The following is a 19,783-nucleotide window of genomic DNA, read 5'->3' on the forward strand; positions in this document are numbered from 1 at the left end:
GTAATTCCAAAGTAAGGGTTTCCACAGTAACTATATCTCCTCCCTTGTATTGCACCTATAAACTGTGGTGTTAAATTTAACAGTGTATCTATTATGTAATAAAACTACAAGGGTTCAGCTTGCCTGAATTATGGGTGCTATATGAACATTGTAACTTTACCTCCCCTGACTTTTTCGCTGTTAAAGGCACCAACCTTAATATACCAACAGAGTTTATTTAGTGCATTAAACATTAATTCACTAATTAATCTTAATGAGAAAAATCAAAAATCTTCAATTAAAGCATAATGAATAAAATATTAAACAGTTCAAAGTGTATATCCTCTGAGAATTCACAGATTCTCTACATACTCTGACTTTGATATCTAGTACCTGCCTAAAAAGTGGTTGGACATGCACCATTACAGGCTTTAAACTGCTGGCTGAAGTCTGAGCATGGTATAAAATGTCAGCAGAGCTCGATTTTACTAAACCTGCCTTAAATTCTTTTCTGTATGAGTGATTTGAAAAGGTTTTCCACTGACAAGCAGAAGCTGTAGGTTCCAAAAGGCATGTGAGAGGTGGTATGAATATAGATTGTATATTCACTATTTTATGATGTTCTAGGCCTAGAACTAATGCAAGAGTAAGATCTGAAAAAATGTTATACTCTGTCATAACTGGCTAAGGGAGGAATATAAATGTTGTGTACTCTTCTATATCAAAAATCTATGCCACTACCTGGGTGTTACCTTCATTTTGAAAGACTCAGCTTTCCAGATTTGGTGTCTAGGCATAAACTTAGAAGCCACAGAATGGGAATACTACTTCTTCCCTTTTTTTTTTTTTTTTTTTTTTTTTTTTTTTTTTTTTTTTTTTTTTTTGGTGGAAAAATATTATACCTGTTCATTCAATCCTGTTCTTCCAGTAGAATATTTCAAGTATTTTTATGAGTATTTATTCAATAATATCCTATAGGTGCACAATTCTGCATGCCATCATTCAGTAAGAAACTTGGAACTATACTCCTACCTTAAGGAACTTAGATTGTTGGAGCCCAGGAAAATAAATTTTAAAATAAACAGTATGAACAAACAAAAAAACACACACGCAAAAACCCCCAAACTCACAACAACAAACTTTGCATGCTGATGGCAGATAAGAATTGTAGAGCCATTATCTTAAAGATATTTAAAGATGACATGGAAATTTACTTTTAAAAGGCACAAGGAGAGAATTAGTTAAATAAAAGATGGAGCAATTGAGAACAACTACGTCCTGAGAAGGTCTTGAGAAAGGATATTGATAAAGGTGCCATCTAGAGTAGATCTCCAGGATTATATCTTCTCTTTTGAGGAAAATATTGAAGGTCCAAGTGGGTTTCAGGGCTAGATTTGAGCAAGAGAGAGTGGGGAGAACAGAATACAAGAGGAAAGAAGGACTGTTTGAGCCTGGCAGCTTAAGGAAGGCCCTAATCCATTGTCAGAAGCAAGAAAAGTAAAATCAATGAAGAAAGAAGCTTGGCATGGTCTTGGGTTTTGAAACCATCAGGAAACAAAGCAAAGACATGGGCTATGAATAGTTTAATTAATTAAAAATAAATATATATAACTAATTGTAACTAGTAATAAGCATATATGGGCTTAGGACCATTAAATATCTTTGTTCCTTTGTGTAGCACTGTGGATTTATGTTTGCAGTTTATAGCAGTATAGAATGATAAAAGGCCATAAAAAGGCCATAAAAAATTATTTGTATTAACAGTAACATTTGAAAGGCCTTGCAGCCTCTGGGCTTAAACTTATGTTTGCAGTGGGAATCAACAGCTAAGCCATTAGCAAGAATTCCAATCTTTCAGTTTTTGTTGTCTAAACAAACTGGCACATATGTGCTCTAGCTGAACTCTGCAATGGGATTCACAAGATCCTCAGCTGAAGGTAAATGTTGATGAAGAACAAACTTCTCATAGAAAATGTTATTCTGATAGGTGACAGTATTTGTAAGTTGCAAGACAAACTTGGTTACCCAGATTCATGCCTCCTTATTTAATGTGGCTTGTAAGGATTTCTGAGCATTATATCTATGGCTGGTCTATAGAGTTGATTCACTGAGAAGAATCAGAGAAGCAACAAACTACAAATTCACAACTACTTGTGTTTAAGTCGAACACAACATTTGCTTAACTAAAAAACCCTTTTGCAGGTTCACCTTTAGATAAAAATGGTGTTTGTGCAAAATGGCTTCAAAGACTCTGCTCCACTGCATGTTGTTTCTGCAGTTACAGGAAAGAGAAGTTTGGTGGTTTACATGGTCAGAAACCCCAGGAGCAAAGGAAGAGAGACAATGGGTGGGCTAGAGCACTCTGCTCTGGAACTGTCCTTTGTTATGTCTCAAAATCTCATGAATGCACATTCCCACAGTTCCAGATTTGCAATACAAGGAAGGGACAGCACTGACTTCAGATCAAGAGAAATAATGCACATCATTAAAAGGAACAAGAAAAAAAAGGGATTAAAGGTTTGTAGGACACAGGCACTCAGACTAACATAATTCAAAGGGAGGCTCACTGCAAGCTGCAGGTGTGCAGTTGCACCAATTAAGCTATAGAAGCAATACTAGTAAAATTTTACTTGCAAACCTGCTTTTGTGATGACTAGTACATAGTTCCACTAATTTGAAATGTATTTGAGCCAAAATCATCCTGATGAGTGTTCTTGTGTACACTGTCAGAAAAGATTGTCTTATAGGGACTCATATTTCAGCTTTTGTGCCTCCCCAAAGATGTTCAGTGTGTTGAGCTGAACCAAAAATACTCTGATCTGGTTTATAAATGCTTTGAATGAAAAAACCCAATGTTTTTCCAGCCTGGTATTAAACCTAACCAAGCCTTCTTGTCAGCATGTTTGCTAGAAACTTCCCAGTTAGGTCATGGAAAATAGCAAGAACTCCAGAGGTGCTTGTGCCTGTGCAGGGTGGGAAGTGGGTGCCTCCATTGCAACAGCAGCCCATGGTCAAATGAGATTAAGAACGGGTCTCTGGCCATCAGAGTGTTGGTCATGGCTCTGTTGGAGTGGAGGGAGGAATGTGCTAAGAGGAGAACTGTTTATCACTGCAGGTTCCTCAGGATGAATGGAGCGGCTACGCCCCACGAGGGAAGGACGAGGAGATTCCCTGCCGCCGGATGCGCAGTGGCAGCTACATCAAAGCCATGGGGGACGACGACAGCGGGGACTCGGACACCAGCCCGAAGCCATCTCCAAAGATTGCTGCACGGAGGGAGAGTTATCTCAAGGCCACCCAGCCATCCCTCACCGAGCTCACCACCCTCAAGTGAGTTCTGCTGTGTCACATACAGCTCTCCGTCAAGACACGCATTTTCCGTGTTCATTTCTTCTCCTTACATTTCCTGTTTTCTATGTTTCTTCTGTTTACTTCTAGCTACCAGTTCAGGGACATATTTGAACAAGTCCAGTCATGCTTATTTTTGTATGGATTTTTTTCGGAACAAGGGTAAATCTGGGAGGGTATTTCAGTGTTATTCTGAAAAGGAACCCGCACTATGAATTTGCAAAGTGTTTTAACCTGTTAGTGTTAAGTGAGCATCCAGGTATGTACAGTAGGCATGCTCTTTGAATGCTTTGCAAAATACAGCTTTGGCCTGCAAAAGTTTTGTGTAATTGTGTATTTATATATACTCAATATGTGAAATTAGCCCTAAGATAGTCTTTGCAACTCCAGAAAGAATCTGACATTTAATTAAAAAGAACAACGACCATCTGAAAGTAGAAAAACCCATGTTTTCCATTTAGAATTGCACTGTGTTTTGTGGAGAACCAAAAATTGATTTTTTAAAAACAGTTTATGAAAGCTTTTGCCAGAAGGAATCATGAGATTGTGGTTTTTCAAATGTCACTATTTGTTTTTCCTTTATTTGGACCTTTTAAAAAATCCACCCAAATTGTCAGGAAAATTGGAAAAATTGATATTTTTTTATTAACATTTTATTTTTATTCTAAAATGGAAAGGTCCCTTAAAGCAAGAAAATAAATTATATCCCTAAAATAAAATAGTGTGGATTTAAAATCAACAATTGTTTCTGTCTTTTTCAAAGTTCTTATCTATAAAGTGAATCATAATTCACTGGACCAAAAATAACCAGATTTTAGTATAACTTGCCTAAGGCTATAGCTTTAAGATGGGAGGGGCTGGGGGGAATAGAAAAAGGATCTCTTATCTCTTCTAGTATCCATGATCAGTGACAAAAGACTTCTTCTTCATTTCCCTCATTAATTTCTTCTCCTTCCTTGCCCTCCCCTACCCCATTTTTTCCCAGAGTCCTTATCTGAGAAACAGATTTTAGAGAAAACCATTTGATCCTTGTTAAGAATGTCATGCTCTTGACATCAGTGATGAATAGACCAGCAGAAAAAAGCAAGCTTATTGCAGCTCCCCATTGCAGCCTGCCTGACTTTGTCTCAAGGGAAGCCTGGGATTTATTCTTCTCTGTCTTTCCATTAGTGTCCAAAGGAGAAAGCAATCTCATTTCCTGCAGGGATTTTCATAATCTAGCTAGCTTTTGCTCAAGGGATCCAGTGATTCCTTTCATCATCCAGAAGACTTTAGCACATCCTTTCCTGAGCCAAAACTCCTTCTGTGAGATCAGTTATTCCAACCTCTGCAAGGTGAACATGAATGTTATTTACCACCACAAACCCCATCCAGCCATGCTGCATGCATGGACACACTTTCAGGCACAGAGTTTATTCTTTTTGAGTTTTTAGAAGCATGCTTCCCAGAGTTCCATAGCATTTGTGGAGCACAATGCATCACAATGAGTGTATTAGCTCTTGGTCATTTCTGTTCTCTGTAGATACAAGATTTGCAAAAAATACAGATTTATGAATAATCAAAAGTCCTGCATGTCGCTGTTCACCCATGGAGAATGTCAGATCAGAGGTGCCAGGCTGCAGAAGCTTTTAGCTTTAAAGCCATTGTAATTCAGCAAAGTGCTTGTATAAATACTTAATTTCCCATGTTTTTAAATCCCTTCCAATTTGGGAAAGCTTTTAGGAATGTGCCTAATTTTAAGGTGCACTCTGTAAAATTCATGTAAGTTTAGGAGCTGTGCAGAAGTAGGATGTAAATCATAGGGTAGAAGGAGGAAGGGAAAATGGTAAATGGTAAAACAAAAAAGAAGAGAAAGCATGAAATAACTTTTCTTTTTCAATGCCTTTTCAGCATAAACTGGGATGAAATAGAATTTTTTTTTTTTTAATCTATGCTGATATTTTAAAGAAATATCTGTTCCTGAGAAACTTTTCACTTTCAGAGACAATTTGGATAATACATAATTATGCAGTGCTTTCATTACTTTCTGCTGAACCTGATAATTTATGGGGGTTTTGTGAGAAGCAGCTGAGTGCTTGGTCTGGGAATTGAAGTCTTCTGTTAAGCTAGGTCTTTGTTTGCAGTCTTCTTCATACTTCCCTAAAGGTGTGACTTGACCTTCAAAATGACATTCCTTTTTCATCCCATAGCTACCCTGATTTCTCTGAGAGTTGTGTTTGAGTTTTGCAGGTGTGTTGGACAGGGACTAAACCAGAGCCCCTAACTCACTGAATACAGGTCACCAAGCAATTGTGTGAAAACAAGTTATTTCCTTGGCTTGCTGTTGACTTGGGTTCAGTTTGCACCTGAATAAGAGCTGTGTGGAAATGAGCCAAAGGCTGCTCTAGGCAGCAGGCAGCCTTTCACTGTCACTAGTGGACCTTCTAGTTGACCTCAAAGGGTGTTATTAACATCCTAAAGCTGAGTGGTATTTCACTCCTTTAATTATGGGTTTTTTCTGTCTGTGAAGAACAAATCATGCTGTGAAAGCAGTGTTTCTACAGCAGTAATTGTGATCTTCCTGCACTTCTTTTAGCTACTCCCTTTTTTGCTGTATGCAGCCTCTAGCTGGCTGCACTTTCATCTCTGGCAGGGCAAACAACTTAAAAACATGTTCTCTTTTGCTTTCACTGTTGCTTTTGAAGGGATTTTTCATCTTTGAGGACTTTTCCTCTCTGACTCCTTTAAGTCTAATATTGGTCTCACAGCCCACGCTGTCCCTCCCACCTACCGACCTACCATTGCTCATGCGCCTACTCTTCTAAGAAAGTATTTTCATTATTACCAATGTTTCTTTTTATATAAGGAATAACCTTTGAGCAGCACAACTGTGTCGTATCTCCTTTACATAATACATATTTATTTTCCTGGTTTTGCTGAGGATTTTCTCCCTGCCGTACTGTACAATCTCCCTCCTACAATTTTCCTCCATTGCCATGGTTTCCATGTGGTTACAGCACGTGTCAAATGCTGTGGTACCATTCTGGATAAAGCACAGCTTGCTGAGATTTTGAAATACACACCTCCGCTGCTGCATTCTCATTATCCTATCAGGAAGTAAGCAGATTTTTTTTTCTCTGTCTTTGCTGGCAGTGTGCTCTTGGTGTTTAAGCTTTCACAGTCTAGATGAACTGATTCAGCTGGAAAAAAAAAAAAATTATAAAAAAAAAAAAGGTGGTGTTTTATTGCAATTCCTAAAAAGTAGCAAAAATTTATCTTTCACTTCTATGGAGATTGCAAATGGACTGGTTAGCAAACTTCTAAAGAAGGTGCAGGTGACAGACAACTGACAATTCTGTTACAGCTGAGCTAGATTCAAGACATATTCTTTCCCTATTTATTCGTGCCTTGTTTATGTTCTGCATGGTTTTTCTTGGAATAAAAAGTGTGCAATTACATTGATGTCCACATGCCAACCTGTCACCTCCAGCTCCCAGTAACTCTTGAATCCATTGGCCAGCTATAACCAAGTTAGCTAGAGAAGCTGAAATCTGAAAGATATGAAGTTCCAGAAGGGTTTATCAAGATCTGTAGCTGGACAAGGCAAAGAAGAATCTGCAGCCATGCCTTTTGTTCTTTTGAAGGACTATGGGCAAAGTAGCTGGTGGGTCAGCACAACATGATGGCAGCATTTTCCCAGCCTAAAAAGATAAGGAATATGGAAGGGACTGGAAAACTCTGTTGAGGACACGAGGGCTGAGAGATGGATCTTGGCACCACAGGTTTCTACTTTATTTCTCCCCTTTCTCTTCACTGCAGGCACAGTCACACTTAAAATACAGATTCAAATTATGCTTCTTAACTCATTATTGCTGCCATTGTGGGGACTTCATCCATTTGAATCTTTTCTTTGAGATGTTTGCTTGCTTCTTTGTTTGTTTGTTGGGGGTTTTTCATAACATATTATAGAACTTAATGGTAATTTATTTGTAGACATGGATCTCAGGCTAAATACAGTTGCAGAATTTTTCTTTTGAACTCATCTTTGGTCATATAAACTTTTTTCTGAGACAAGTTGTACTCTGTGATCACTAGTGCATTGAAAATTTTAATGATCTTAAAACTTTATAGATGCATTTGTAGAATTTATGCAAAAAGAATTGAAGGAAGAATAGAAATGAGGGGTTTTTTCTTAGCAAATATTTTTTTCAAGGTATTTTACTAGGCAAATGATGTTTTTCCCATCAGCTGTGATTAGGAGAACTCGATTATAAACACCAAAACCCCCTTCTAATGCACACCAAGTTTCACCACTGATGATGAAAAGAGTATGTGAGCACATCAGCATTAGACATTTCTCCTTTTTATCCCATGGTAAAGGATTTTTCTATATAATTTCCATCATAGTTGCATCTGTTCCTATGATTTACTGCATAGATGACTTAAAATAAACCAAACAATTCCTACCTTTGAAGTTTATCAGAAACATTCCAAAAATAGTATCTTAAAATAGGGGAATGTTATTTGTTTACACCCACATTTATATTTTTATGTGTTAATACAGACAGTGTCAGTATTTTCTACTTGTATGTTTATGGGAATCTGGAGACAAAATTGTTTTGAAAGCCAAATCACAATCAGTTATCAAGCTCAATTAAGTGTTATAATCTGTCAGCAAGCTTATTAGCTGTGACAAGAGCAAGGAGAAAGAGGCAGATGTGATGTATGCATCCTGAACTTAAACTTTGACATCACCTCACCGAAAATTGATCAAGTCAGTTCCTGGAGAGCAAACCACCAAGCTGGAGTCAACCTGTATTGCTAACCAAATCTTGACAGAGTTGCAGCAACAGCTCTGCTAGGATGACTTGGAAGGAAAATCAAACCACTCCATTGTTACTTAGCATAAGACATGTTTCAGGATAGGAAATCCCTGGTCCTTGTAAAAGTGATCCTTGGGAAGTGTCTGCACTGAGGGAAATGATACTGCTGGTATGGATAATTTTAGACTGAAACAGTGCCCAGGCTGTTCTGTCATTTGAGCAAACTGCAGCTGATGTCCTTACACTACACTTCACCATACAGCACATCATAAATCCTTAGGTAGCAAAACCATCCCAGTCTTGGGAATGAGTGCCTATTTACTTTGAGCAGTTTCTGTATTACCATACTCTACTCAAAAATATACAGGGGGAAGTAGTGTCATATAAACAAATGCACACTTCTTTTTTTTCTTTTTTTCTTTTTTTTTTTTTTTTTTTTTTTTTTTTTTTTTTTTTTTTTTAATGAGGTGATGCCCTCATTGTGCTGAAGTGATCTGATCCAGATCACAGACAGGGGGAAGGGAGAGGTGGTGCAATACCACATTTTCATTATCATGAATATTTTTAGACACATGCAGGGAAGCTTGTTAATTTTCTTTCTTCCTGAGTGCTTCCAATTAGGGAACAATGACTTTGCTAATTAGTACAAAAGGAATAAGTCTGATTAATCTTTTACTAGTGTTTTACAGTATGTTTTCAATACAGTTGGTGTAATTGTTTCATGTTGCAGTCTCTTTTGCTTTTATCAAACCTGTAGCTAGCAAAGGAATTGTTTCCATGTTCCTTGAGATGTGTTTTGGTTCTTTTCTTGAACAGGGAGTGGTTTTAAATTTTGCATTAAAGAGACAGAAGCATCTCCATGTGCTTTAGACATGCAGCCTATTCTGGAACTATTACTGGCCTAAGCAGTAACTTTCCCAGCTCACAGTCATTGATTCATGATGTATTACCTAACTTCTTATTCATACTATTGCAATCTATCTCTCTTCTCTCTGAAACTGGGGAGGAGAAGCTGTTGGACATATTTCTCACTTTTCAGGCTTGTGTGTTAAGTATGATTAACTTCAGTGAATAATTTATAAGTCAGAAAAAATTTTAAAGGCAAGACAATGAAAAGTATACTTATGTTGAGGTACTAGGTGAGCACACTTTGGGAGCCAATAGTTTCCTTATGGCTGCTGACATCTGTTTTGTGTATATGATATTTAAGGAGGAGAAAATATTGATTTACTGGAGGAACTTAGAGCTTGAAGCTTTTGATGAACAGTTTTTCACATTCAGTCAGTTAAGGCTTAGTATCACTGATGGGCATGAGAGAAATCTTGTATAAATATTATTTCTTGTTTCTCTGAGATAAGAAGTGAAAATTTTGTTGTAATCTGTGATGTATTCTATTGTTATTGTCCCACTTGTACTTTTACCTTTACTTGCTGAAATGTGAGGCAATCATACTGTTACAATAAACTTGCATGAGAATATCCATAGAATCATAGAATGGTTTGGGTTAGATGGGACATCAAGGATCATCCAGTTCCAACCCCCTTGCCATGCACCTTTCAGTAGACCAGGCTGCTCAAAGCCCTGCTCAGCCAGGCCTTAAACTCTTCCAGGAGTGTGGCATCCACAACTTCTCTGGGCAGCCTCTTCCCATGTCTCACCACAGGCATAGTTAAGAATTTATTCCTAATATCTAATCTAATATCTAAACTTACTTTTTTTATAGTTTGAAGCCATTCCCCCTTGTCCTATCACTAGATGCTCTGGTTAAAAATCCCTCTCCAGCTCTCCTGTAGGCCCCCTTTAGGTACTGAAAGGCTGCAATAAGGTCACCCCAGAGCATTCTCTTCTCCAGGAATAAACATCAGGGGGAGAAAAAAAAAAAAAAGAAAAAGCCTATAAATTTTCTAGCCAAAATGTGATGGTTTTTTTTTTTGGCAATATTATAGAAAAATTTTGGAAGTCAGTAATCTGTAAAAGAAAAGGAGCAGCCTCATTTAGATGATTGTCTTATTTGCAGACATGAAAATCCTTGTCCTGTGTCTAGTCATCTGCTTCACTTTTACAAAAGATGTAGCTTTATGTGGAACAGATGAAAGTTAGGACTTCCAACATCCTAGCTTCTCTTAATTAAATCCTGGAACATTTATGCATTTTTCAGTAAATGGTGTTGATGAATGCAAGGTAACACTGCTGTCTCTTAAGAAGCAAAGCCTATCATTGTACTTTATGTATCAAAATGGGCACTTCTAGGGCTTGTGTTAAGAAAAACAATTATAGTTACTGAACCAAAATGTGTTTTTCAGCCATCTCTTTCAGTGTATAATTTTTACAGGGCCAACATGCAGGTTTGTGTAAAAAACTGGTCTTCTTTATTTTTAGCCCTACTTCTTCCCACATACTTAAAATGCTGCCTCAGAAAGGGAGTTAATAATGTCCAGTGGAGACAGGAAAATAGAAAAGACTGCAAAGGCATGCACAGGCTATGTTATGAAAATTTTCCTAGCAGTAATGATAGTTCAGCGTGGGAGTTGATTGCCAAAAGAAATCACTTCAGTGGACATTTTCAAGAAAAGGATAAGAAATGTCTGTCAGAACAAATTTGGGTATTGCTGATCCAGCTTTAGGGTGGAAGGAGGGACCAAATGACCTCTTGAAGACCCCTCCAGACCATTCTTTTTTTGATTCTCTGTCTTTCTCAGGCTGTTGAATATACCCACTATCACTGTTCTTACTTAAAACTCTCATAAGGACCGAATTATTCCTGAAGGGCTGCTGTGGAACAGTAAATATAGACACCCCACCCACAGCAGTGCTGTGCAATCCTGTTCTTTAGATGTTATTTCGTTGCTGGTGTTTAGAAATGGTGTTCCCAGCACTGCCAGCCATGCCATGCTTGACCCTTGGTGTGTGATCTCGTGCTCTCTGCTTTAGTTCACTGAGGGGAGCTCAACTGATGGATTGAACCTGCCATGCAGAAAATTCACAGGCATAGAAAAAACACTTGGCGTTTGCAAAAAAACCAGTCTGGAGTCCTTAATGTTCTGCATAACAAGACAAGCAAACAGGCAACAATAATTAGGTTAATTATTCATAATAATTTTCTATTCTGGTCAGCCAGAAGTGCAATTATTTTTCATGGTGAAATGGTGAGCTCTTTCAGATTAAAAATGGAGAAAGTTAAAATAGTGTACATTTAGTTTTAATGTGAAAGTACAAGACAGTGTTTCTGCTGACATGCTTTGGGATCTTCTGTTAATCTGCATCATATTAGGGTGAGAGAAAGATTAAAATAAAAACTTGTTCTGCCCTTATACTGTTACTATCTAAGTCATATTGACACCCAGTCATTTGTTTCTTCAATTTCCTTGTGCTTATATTACTGCTAAGATAGAGCAACTTTCAGCTTAATTTAGTGATTCTCTGCTGACTTGGGTGCAAGGTGAAGAGAGGGAGCATGGGGCAGCAAAGTTTGATAGGTGCAGCATCAAATACTACTCTGCTCCCTGTGGCACATGTGAATGAAAGCTCATCTGAAGAGACCTGACTTTTTAAAATCTCCTCTCTCCTAAAGAAGTTATAAATCTTTTTAGGAGTGTGGAAATGAGGGAAAATCCTTAAAGGTTTTTTCATATTTTGTTTGCTTTCTTACCCATTGTATACTACAAGGGTAGAGAACCATGATACCATCACTGTTTAATTTGTTGGTGTGGGGAAAAAAAAATTGTTGAAAGCACCTATGAAGCAGCTACTGAGTTGTTGTGAGAGATTTCTGTGGTTCCATCTGCAGCTGAGCTACACAGCCATTTCCCATTCCCCTCCAGAAGGGCTGTGCTACCACAGCCAGCCTGCACCCCAGCTGCCCAGCAGCTCTGCCTCCAGCAAGCCCAGCAAGTGCAGAAAGCACTGCCTGGTTTTGTCATCCCCAAATGCCAGCAGCCACATCCACAGCACCCAAATCCTTCTCTTTCTTCAAGTGGCAGACATACTTGAGCTGTGCCCGTGCAGCTCTGAACTGTGACAGTGATGTATCATGCTGAAGGCAATCTCAGGAGATTTCATGACCAGTATATAAATCTCTCCTGTTTCATATATGACAATTGCTGTAGCAAATCTGTGCTAAGCCTTCATTACTCTATGATTGAAAAGAAACCTTGAGAAACTACTTTTGGGAGGTAGTCCTACTTGAGTTAGTCCTAAAAACATTCACAGTTATTATTTATTACTTTATCACACCAAAATAGTTACAATGTAGACATTTACTAAAACTCTCTCACAATGATCAGTGTTTATTACTGTCTGCATAACAAAAATTCGAAGATGTACTATAATGCCAAATAATATAAAGTTCTTATTTCATTGCTTAATTTTCCTCTTTGTTTTACATAACTTAAAATTTCTACTTTGCTTTTACTGCATTGAAAAAAATAATTTGGTTCTGAACTTTGCATAAATCTCAAAAATAAAGATAAATACATAATGCAGAAACTTAGAAACACTTTGGGTGAAATGCTGTCAATGACATCAGCTGAGTTGTAGCTTCATCCTGTAATAGTTATGTTTGTAGAAGTGATAAAATTATATTTATAGAAGATTAAATTTTAAGGGAAGACAATTTCTACTTTGAATAGCCTTTTCTTCTCTATTCTAGTGGGATGTAACATGTCATTAAATCATCCTCATGAGTTTGAAATATAAAAACATTAGAAATCTCAGAAATGCTGGAACTGCCTTGTCAATAAGGTCCAATCTGAATCTCTATCCAAGGATTCCAGCCTTGTACAGGATTGTTGGACCCATGTCAGCCACGTGGCTGTTAAGAGTTGTGAGACAACAGGGCTTTGGCAGAGAAATGTTGCTCAGACTTGTTTGAAGTGCTGGTGAGTCAGGCTGTTCCACTGCAGTGTTCAGTCATTTGGTGTTGGGTAGGATGTCATTTCTGGCAGAGAGGTAACTCTGTCTGTTACTTCCTGTCCTCCAACACTTCCCTGCCCCCTACAGAAAGATCATTTGACTTAGGGCACAAATTAATTGTTGTTTGAATTGAGAGGGAGTGGATGATGCCTTATTCATAAATGAGATGTTAGACTGACAGTGGCTGGAATGAATGTCAGCACTACATCACTATTTCTTATAAACCTCAGGACTTAGCTAAGTGTCCTTTCTCCATTAAAAGAGACAAGACTTGCATGAAGAGCAGCACAATTGCAGTCACCATTCCTTCACTCAGTGAACAAATGTCCTATCAGCTGTTTCTATATTTCCACCTCCCCACTACTTATTTGCCTTTTATTATGACTTTCACACTTTGAAAATAATCAGTATGTAGCAGCCTGTTCCGCTTTCATTTATTATAACCCTGATCCTTACACATCCTCCTGCTAGAATTTCATCAGTGGTCATTTAATTTATTTTTTTTTTAAATTTTTTTTTTAATTGGTACGGCTACTAACATCATTCTTATGATTCTTTCACGGTTTTCTCATCCCACAGTTTCTTGTCCTGACTAGAGCAGTCTGTGTTGGCACTCCTGGGTCCCTGTCTTTGTGTCCTTTCTCACTTTGTGTTGAAAGCAGCTCTGTCTCCCTTCTCTTCTGGTGCTCCATTGCTGCCACCATGCACATGGTGGGGAGCTGCACTCAGTCACGCTTCAGGCTATCTTTGGAGTGATTTCCTCAGCAGCTGGGTCTGCTCCCTGCTCCATTTCTGCAGACAGAAGCTGATGCAGTGGCAGTCCAGCAGCTGAGGTGTCCTTGTCACTGGCCAGCAGTCAGGTGGTCCCTGCACACTGATCCCTGTGCAAACACACGTGAGAGCAGAGGAGGCTTTATCCCATCAGCTCTAATTGTTCCTTCTCCAGGGAAGCTAATCAGATTCGTTATCTCTCTGTGGTGACTGCGGTATCCATCTGAGTGCTTTGCCTCTGGCAGGATATGGACAAGCCCACATTTTCTACTGAAATTGCCTGTTATGACTATATTTCTTCCCCTGTTCTTGGAATCAGTATGTCCATATAATGGTAGTTTTTTTATTTAATGTAACTAGTTCCCCTAAGGGCAACAGCCCAAAGAATAATAAAATAATCCATTTGAAGTTTATACAAACAATGAATCACCTGAACAGCTGTCTCCTTAAAAACAGGGCTGTAGTTTGATGCTGATGTTGTAGAGATTCTTCTTCTTTTGAATATGTTCCCAGATTATGTATTTTATTTTATATAAGTGCTTTAAACCAGGTACAAAATAGAGAATAGTAAATAATGCATAGAGGAATGTTCTTTATTTTAAAAGAAAAGGATGAAATAAAGCAAACACGTAAATAAAACTTAGAACTCTGACTTTAAATATTTTTTATATTTATTTGCAAGCCTCTTCTACAACATTTTCAGCTACCAATATTTTTTTAAAATCGAAACCCTTCTTATAATATTTATATTTCTAGAGAAAGCAAAATTAATCTTGTTTAGTAGGCAGATACAAGTAAAAGTTTGTTCTGGGTTGAATCCTACAGTTTCTATTGTGCTATCCTGTATTTCACAGTTACTCCTCCAGTGCTTTTATGATGGGCAGCACTGAAGCCAGCCAGTATGGGAAGGTTAGATGTGATCCAGGTTAGATCAGAGATGAATGTAATTTTTTTGCCTTTCTCCTGGGGCTACCCACTGCCCCAGTAAATGCCTGAGATATCCATTGGGATAGCGTTGTGCTTCATGGGGAGGTATGCACTATTCATGAGATCAACACTAAGGTTTTCTCCCCAAAGCATGAGATTTAATAGGAATAAGACACATAAAAATGGCTGTTGACTATTTCTCTGACATTCCTTGGGAATACTACGCAATTGGGATCTGGGTCCTCACTGCTGGATTCTGCAGTGGGTTGTTTACAAATCTCAAGTGTCGCATTTAAAATCTGCTCTATTGAGGTTTTTTCCCTCCCTGGACAAAGTTGATAAGAGGTTTTAAATGTCTGCCTCCTACCCTACACAATGAGATGATAACTTCTGCCATGAATTAATCAAGCTGCTTGTTAAAAAAACATTATCTTGCCACTCTTCTTCCAAGTCCTTTTGAATTTAGACAAATTTAACTGCTTTCTCTTCCACAAAAATGATACACTAAGGTTAATTATAGTTCAGGAGCACTCTAAGGTATGATTTTGCTGTGTGGTGTTTCTCAGGTCGAAAACGAGCCTGAGGGGTGCACCTGGAACGAGACCCTGCCTTGAATTGTTCCCCTAGGGAAGGGGCGGATCAGTTGAGCAATTGAAATGAAGGACTGATTTGGCAAGGCTCTGGGGTGCTGTGCCCCTTTCTCTGCCAGAGAGAAGCAGAGTGGTGGGAGAGCATGGCCTCCTCACCAGTGCTGTTCCTCCATGGCAGGAGGCTGTGCCCTTGGGAGTGGGGCTGAGGACATCCCACTGCTGCTGTTCCCTGCCTGGCCACTTTCCAGGCACAGCTATCCCTGTGCCTCCAGCTCTGGGCAAAAAGGGATAATGGCACTCACCTCCTGTACATCGGGTTGTCACGAGGATTGATTCATTTCACTTAGTGCAACAATTACAGAACCTTCCTGTCCCTGGTTTGGGGACAGGTGTTTGTTAACAAAAGCATGAGCTTCTCTTTGAAATGGAGAATGTAAACCCCCTCCCTCCAAATTTGAAATTAAGGGGCTTTCAGGCAAAGATATGGGAAATAGGAGTAACAGTTTTTTACTAGGAAAATTAAAATAGAAACACAGTATTACAAAGAGCAATCCCAAAACACTGACAGAGTCAGAATACACCTGATACCTTGTCAGTCAGGGTGTTAGCAGCAGTCCCATTAAATGGTGACTGCAGTCCCCCTGCAGTGGCAGATGTGGTTCAGTTGAAGCAGTGCTCCTGTAGAAGGTGCAGTTTTCCTCCAAAGATCCAGGGATGATGTGGAAAGGTACAGTTTTCCTCTGGAATCCAGTGGAAAAAGGCTGATTTGGTGTTCCAAATCTCAGTTTTAATCTAGGTAGGAAAGGCTTGGCTCCTCCCCTGGATGGAACATCTCTCAAAGGGATGATGTAATTTCATCAGTCATACAGTGGGACTGAATGGCCCATTAACAGATTATATCTTCCTGGAAGAAAGATGGGTTGAGGAAAAGGTAAAGATGATTGCCTCACCTGGTTTTAAAGATGGCCCATAGCAGATAATATCTCCCACAGAGAAAGGATCCCTGCCCCACCTGGTTTCAACAGATGGTGATAAAATACATACTTTTGGTCACATCCTGTATTGTAACCCAAGACACTTCTAAACAGGCTGTAGAGATGGTGTACAGTCAGTATTAGTCCTCTTGGCTCCTGCTTTTTGCTCCTGTGGAGAGGCTTGTGGCAGCATTTCCTAGTGCTCACTGAGATGTCTGGGAGCAGCCCCACCATACTGCATGAGCAGTGAGGCACAGCATGGGGAGAAGAACTTAAATCATCCTCATGCTTCCCTGCCAGAGGAAGAACTGCAGAGGCTGGCAAGGTCCCACCAAGGAATAAAAGGGTCAGTTCTTGTAGTTCTTCCTCAGCTGTGCCTCCCTTTTTTCCTTCCACATCTTTGTACTCCCTGTGAAAGCCCAGAGTGGAGCAAGCTATTCCAGCAGTAACACTAAGTAATGGTGCATTTTGCTGTGTCTGAAATTCATCGGTCTGATCTTTTCCTATCTGTCCAGTTAGATCTCCCATCTCTCACCACCATGCAGCCCACATGTCCTAGAGGTTGTTCAGCTACTCTCACAGGGCACATGCTGCCCTTCAGCTCGCTGTACATCTTCTCTCCCCTCCACGACCTGCCCACGTACGCTAATGCACAGCTTCCCACTCGCTTCTCTATAAATTTTCTTTTATTTGTTACTCTTCACACTACAGCAGAAGGGAATCTTAAAATGCCTTTTTCATATTTTTTTTTTCTTTTCCATAGGGAAGGCTTTAGAGCTAGGAAAAGCTATTTTAGTACTTTTCAGAGCCTGAGCTGCCATGGTGTGTGCTGCAAGAGAAGCAAGCGCACCACACACGAAAAATCACAGTCTGGTGGAGTGGAGGGGGTTCCCACTGTATGCTCTGTGTGTGACTATTCCTGGAAAACCCGTGAATTTTCTGATGAAAAGCCATTTGGAAGGCTGTGGGAAAGATTTGTCTCTGACATATTGTCTCCTGATTTCTCTTCTTTGAAGAGGGTAGACAGCAGCAGCAATGGTTCTAGACTGATGACAGCCTAATTTTCTAACATGAGCCAGGTACAGTAAAACCCACAAGGGCAGGAGCAGTTCTCTACTTGCATCCTAAACTCTTAGTGCACTCAAAACTAGATTATCCATGGGCTTTCTGCTGTCTTTTTATGAAAAAGTTTTTTCTGCTTAGTTTAAGCTTGGCTTTTTCCTGCTTGGAAAGACTTAACTGGGCTTGCTAACTTATCAGAATTTGTCTAAGTTGAGGAAAAGAACGTGGTTTTTTTCAGGCTTTTCCATTGACAGACCTCTAGCAAAACTCTTAAGATTTGTCCTGCTAAACATCTAGCAATTACCTATCCCATTAAATACTTGCTTTTCTTCAGATAAAAACAAATTTTTAATTTTACTTAGCATTTTCCTGTTACTGCATATCTTCTTATCAGTGAATAGTGAATAGCTCTACACACAAAATGCTGCTTCACATATCCAAATTGCTTCCTTCCTGCTATAAATGGATGTTTAGCATAGTAATCTGGAGTGAAAGGAACAAGATTAGCAATGCAGCTACTGAGAGTGTGTTATTGTGTTGGGCTTTTCTTCGGTTTCTACTTTCAAATAGCTTTATTCCCAAATAATATGAAAGTTACATTTTTAGCAAGTTGCCGGTTTCTGTACAGAAGGAAAATACCTTTTCCAACCCCAGTACTGACCTGCCCTTTCTAGTCACCAAGAAAAATACTTTGAATCACAAAAGGCACATAAAAAAGCTTTCAATCCTACAATTTTTGTTAATGATATGCTGAATGCTATGAAATTAAATTGCTGTATGGATCCTGATTAATTGAAAATCAGGTCTGCAATTCATCTGGGCTATAAAAATCAGAATATATTCCTAAGGAGACATGCAGATTCTCTTTTTGTATGTTTTCTGTTTCTTGAGCCCTTGAACTATGTTTTTTTCACCAACTGTGAAAGCCCGATATATTTTTCCTTTAACTGGAAAGGTCTTGCAAGCCTCATGAGATGAGCTTTAAGAAAAACATAATGAATTGGGGAAGCTTAATAAATAGCAGTCAATGGCAGCACTAGATCATTCCTCCCTCTAGTGGCTGGCTGGCTCCATGACAGTAAGTGGAGCTCTTTGTTAGTATCTCGAGGAATTATTCCCTTAGTTTAGCTACAGTGAACTTGTTTTTTCAGGCTAGCATCCTCCAGCCCCCTGCCTGCTGTGTAATCCATGGTTCCTCTGGGTACACATCCATGACTGTGTTATGTGACCAGACTTTCAGTTTTTCAAGGTCACCTCTATAGTGTTCTCATGCTTTTCCAATCCCTTCTGTACATTTTATTATATGATTCCCAGTAGCAGTCAGCAAAGAAGGTTGACCCAGTTCTATTGCATTTCTGTGGTCTAACACAGTGATTTATCACAGCTAATCTCTGATGTATACTAAATTGAAAAAGTGATGAATTTGAAGCAGCTTAGCTTGTCTAGTCATGGTGCAGCACTTTGTTTAGACAGTGAGCAGGAGACCAGTGCTTGTTCCATCTCCTGGGATGTGTCAGTGCATGCCCATATAGCAGCAGGCAGCTCAGGTGTGTTCATGCCATTAACAACTGACCCATCCCTTCCTGGATAGTTCCAGAAAACGTAAAGCTGCTGCAGAGTTGAAACACTCAACCTAATTTTGCTTAGCTTCAACCCCCATATATATTTAGTTGGAGGGACAGAATTCGATGGATTCACAATTTGGCCCTTACTTGACACATCACCAGAGAAACCAGAGTCTCAGGATGCTGAGCAGCCCTTTGAAGATGGCATCCCACCTGCACATGAAGACATACTGTTGCTCAAACACAGGTCTCTGCTCTGGTGATGCTGATAATAAAAATGGATTAATGTTATCATAATGTTATTGTCTTCCTAATCAAGGTGACAGAGCAGTAAAAATACCTATTCTGTGTACAACAGCCATTTAAGGAAGAGGTCATTTGAGGAAGAGGGCACTTACTCATATAACAGAATTAAATTACATAAGTTCAGGGCAAAATTCTGTCTCTCCTCATAAGAGTTGTAGGGCTTTAGATGGTAATACAGGTTTCATTATAATTTAGTTAAAATTGTTATTTTAGTCATTAAACTTTTCAATAGGTTACTGAAGCTTTATTAAGCTGCAGAGCTTTTCAAGCAGTTCTGTCATACCTTAGCAAAACCATTGACCTGAGATGATACCATATTCATCCCAATCACCATCCATAGTCAATAATGGTTTTAATCAGAAAATATACTTCTTCTCAAGTACCTTTTGACCATCACTCCCAACATTCTTTATTCTTGATTAACCAGGTATTCTACTTTATGTACAATGTCAGTCTCTGGGGCTGAAGATTCCTGTTTCAGTTGTTCAGTGACCTTAGCTTCCAGTAATACAATAAAAAATTGGTGCTGCTATTCATTTCCATCAAAG

The 19,783-nt window shown here is 39.0% G+C and overlaps 1 protein-coding gene across 16 annotated transcripts in view; it reads left to right on the forward strand.

The window, feature by feature from the left end:
* Window positions 1-19,783, forward strand: part of DLGAP1 (DLG associated protein 1) — a 394,622-nt gene that overhangs the window by 269,479 nt on the left and 105,360 nt on the right. For all 16 annotated transcript variants that reach the window (XM_079300752.1, XM_079300753.1, XM_079300744.1 and 13 more), the window contains one exon: window positions 3,095-3,309. In XM_079300752.1, the coding sequence (XP_079156878.1) occupies window positions 3,095-3,309 (215 nt within the window). The remainder of the gene's footprint in view (window positions 1-3,094; window positions 3,310-19,783) is intronic.

The sequence above is a fragment of the Erithacus rubecula genome, assembly GCF_903797595.1.
Source record: "Erithacus rubecula genome assembly, chromosome: 3".
Taxonomy (NCBI): Eukaryota; Metazoa; Chordata; class Aves; order Passeriformes; family Muscicapidae; genus Erithacus; species Erithacus rubecula.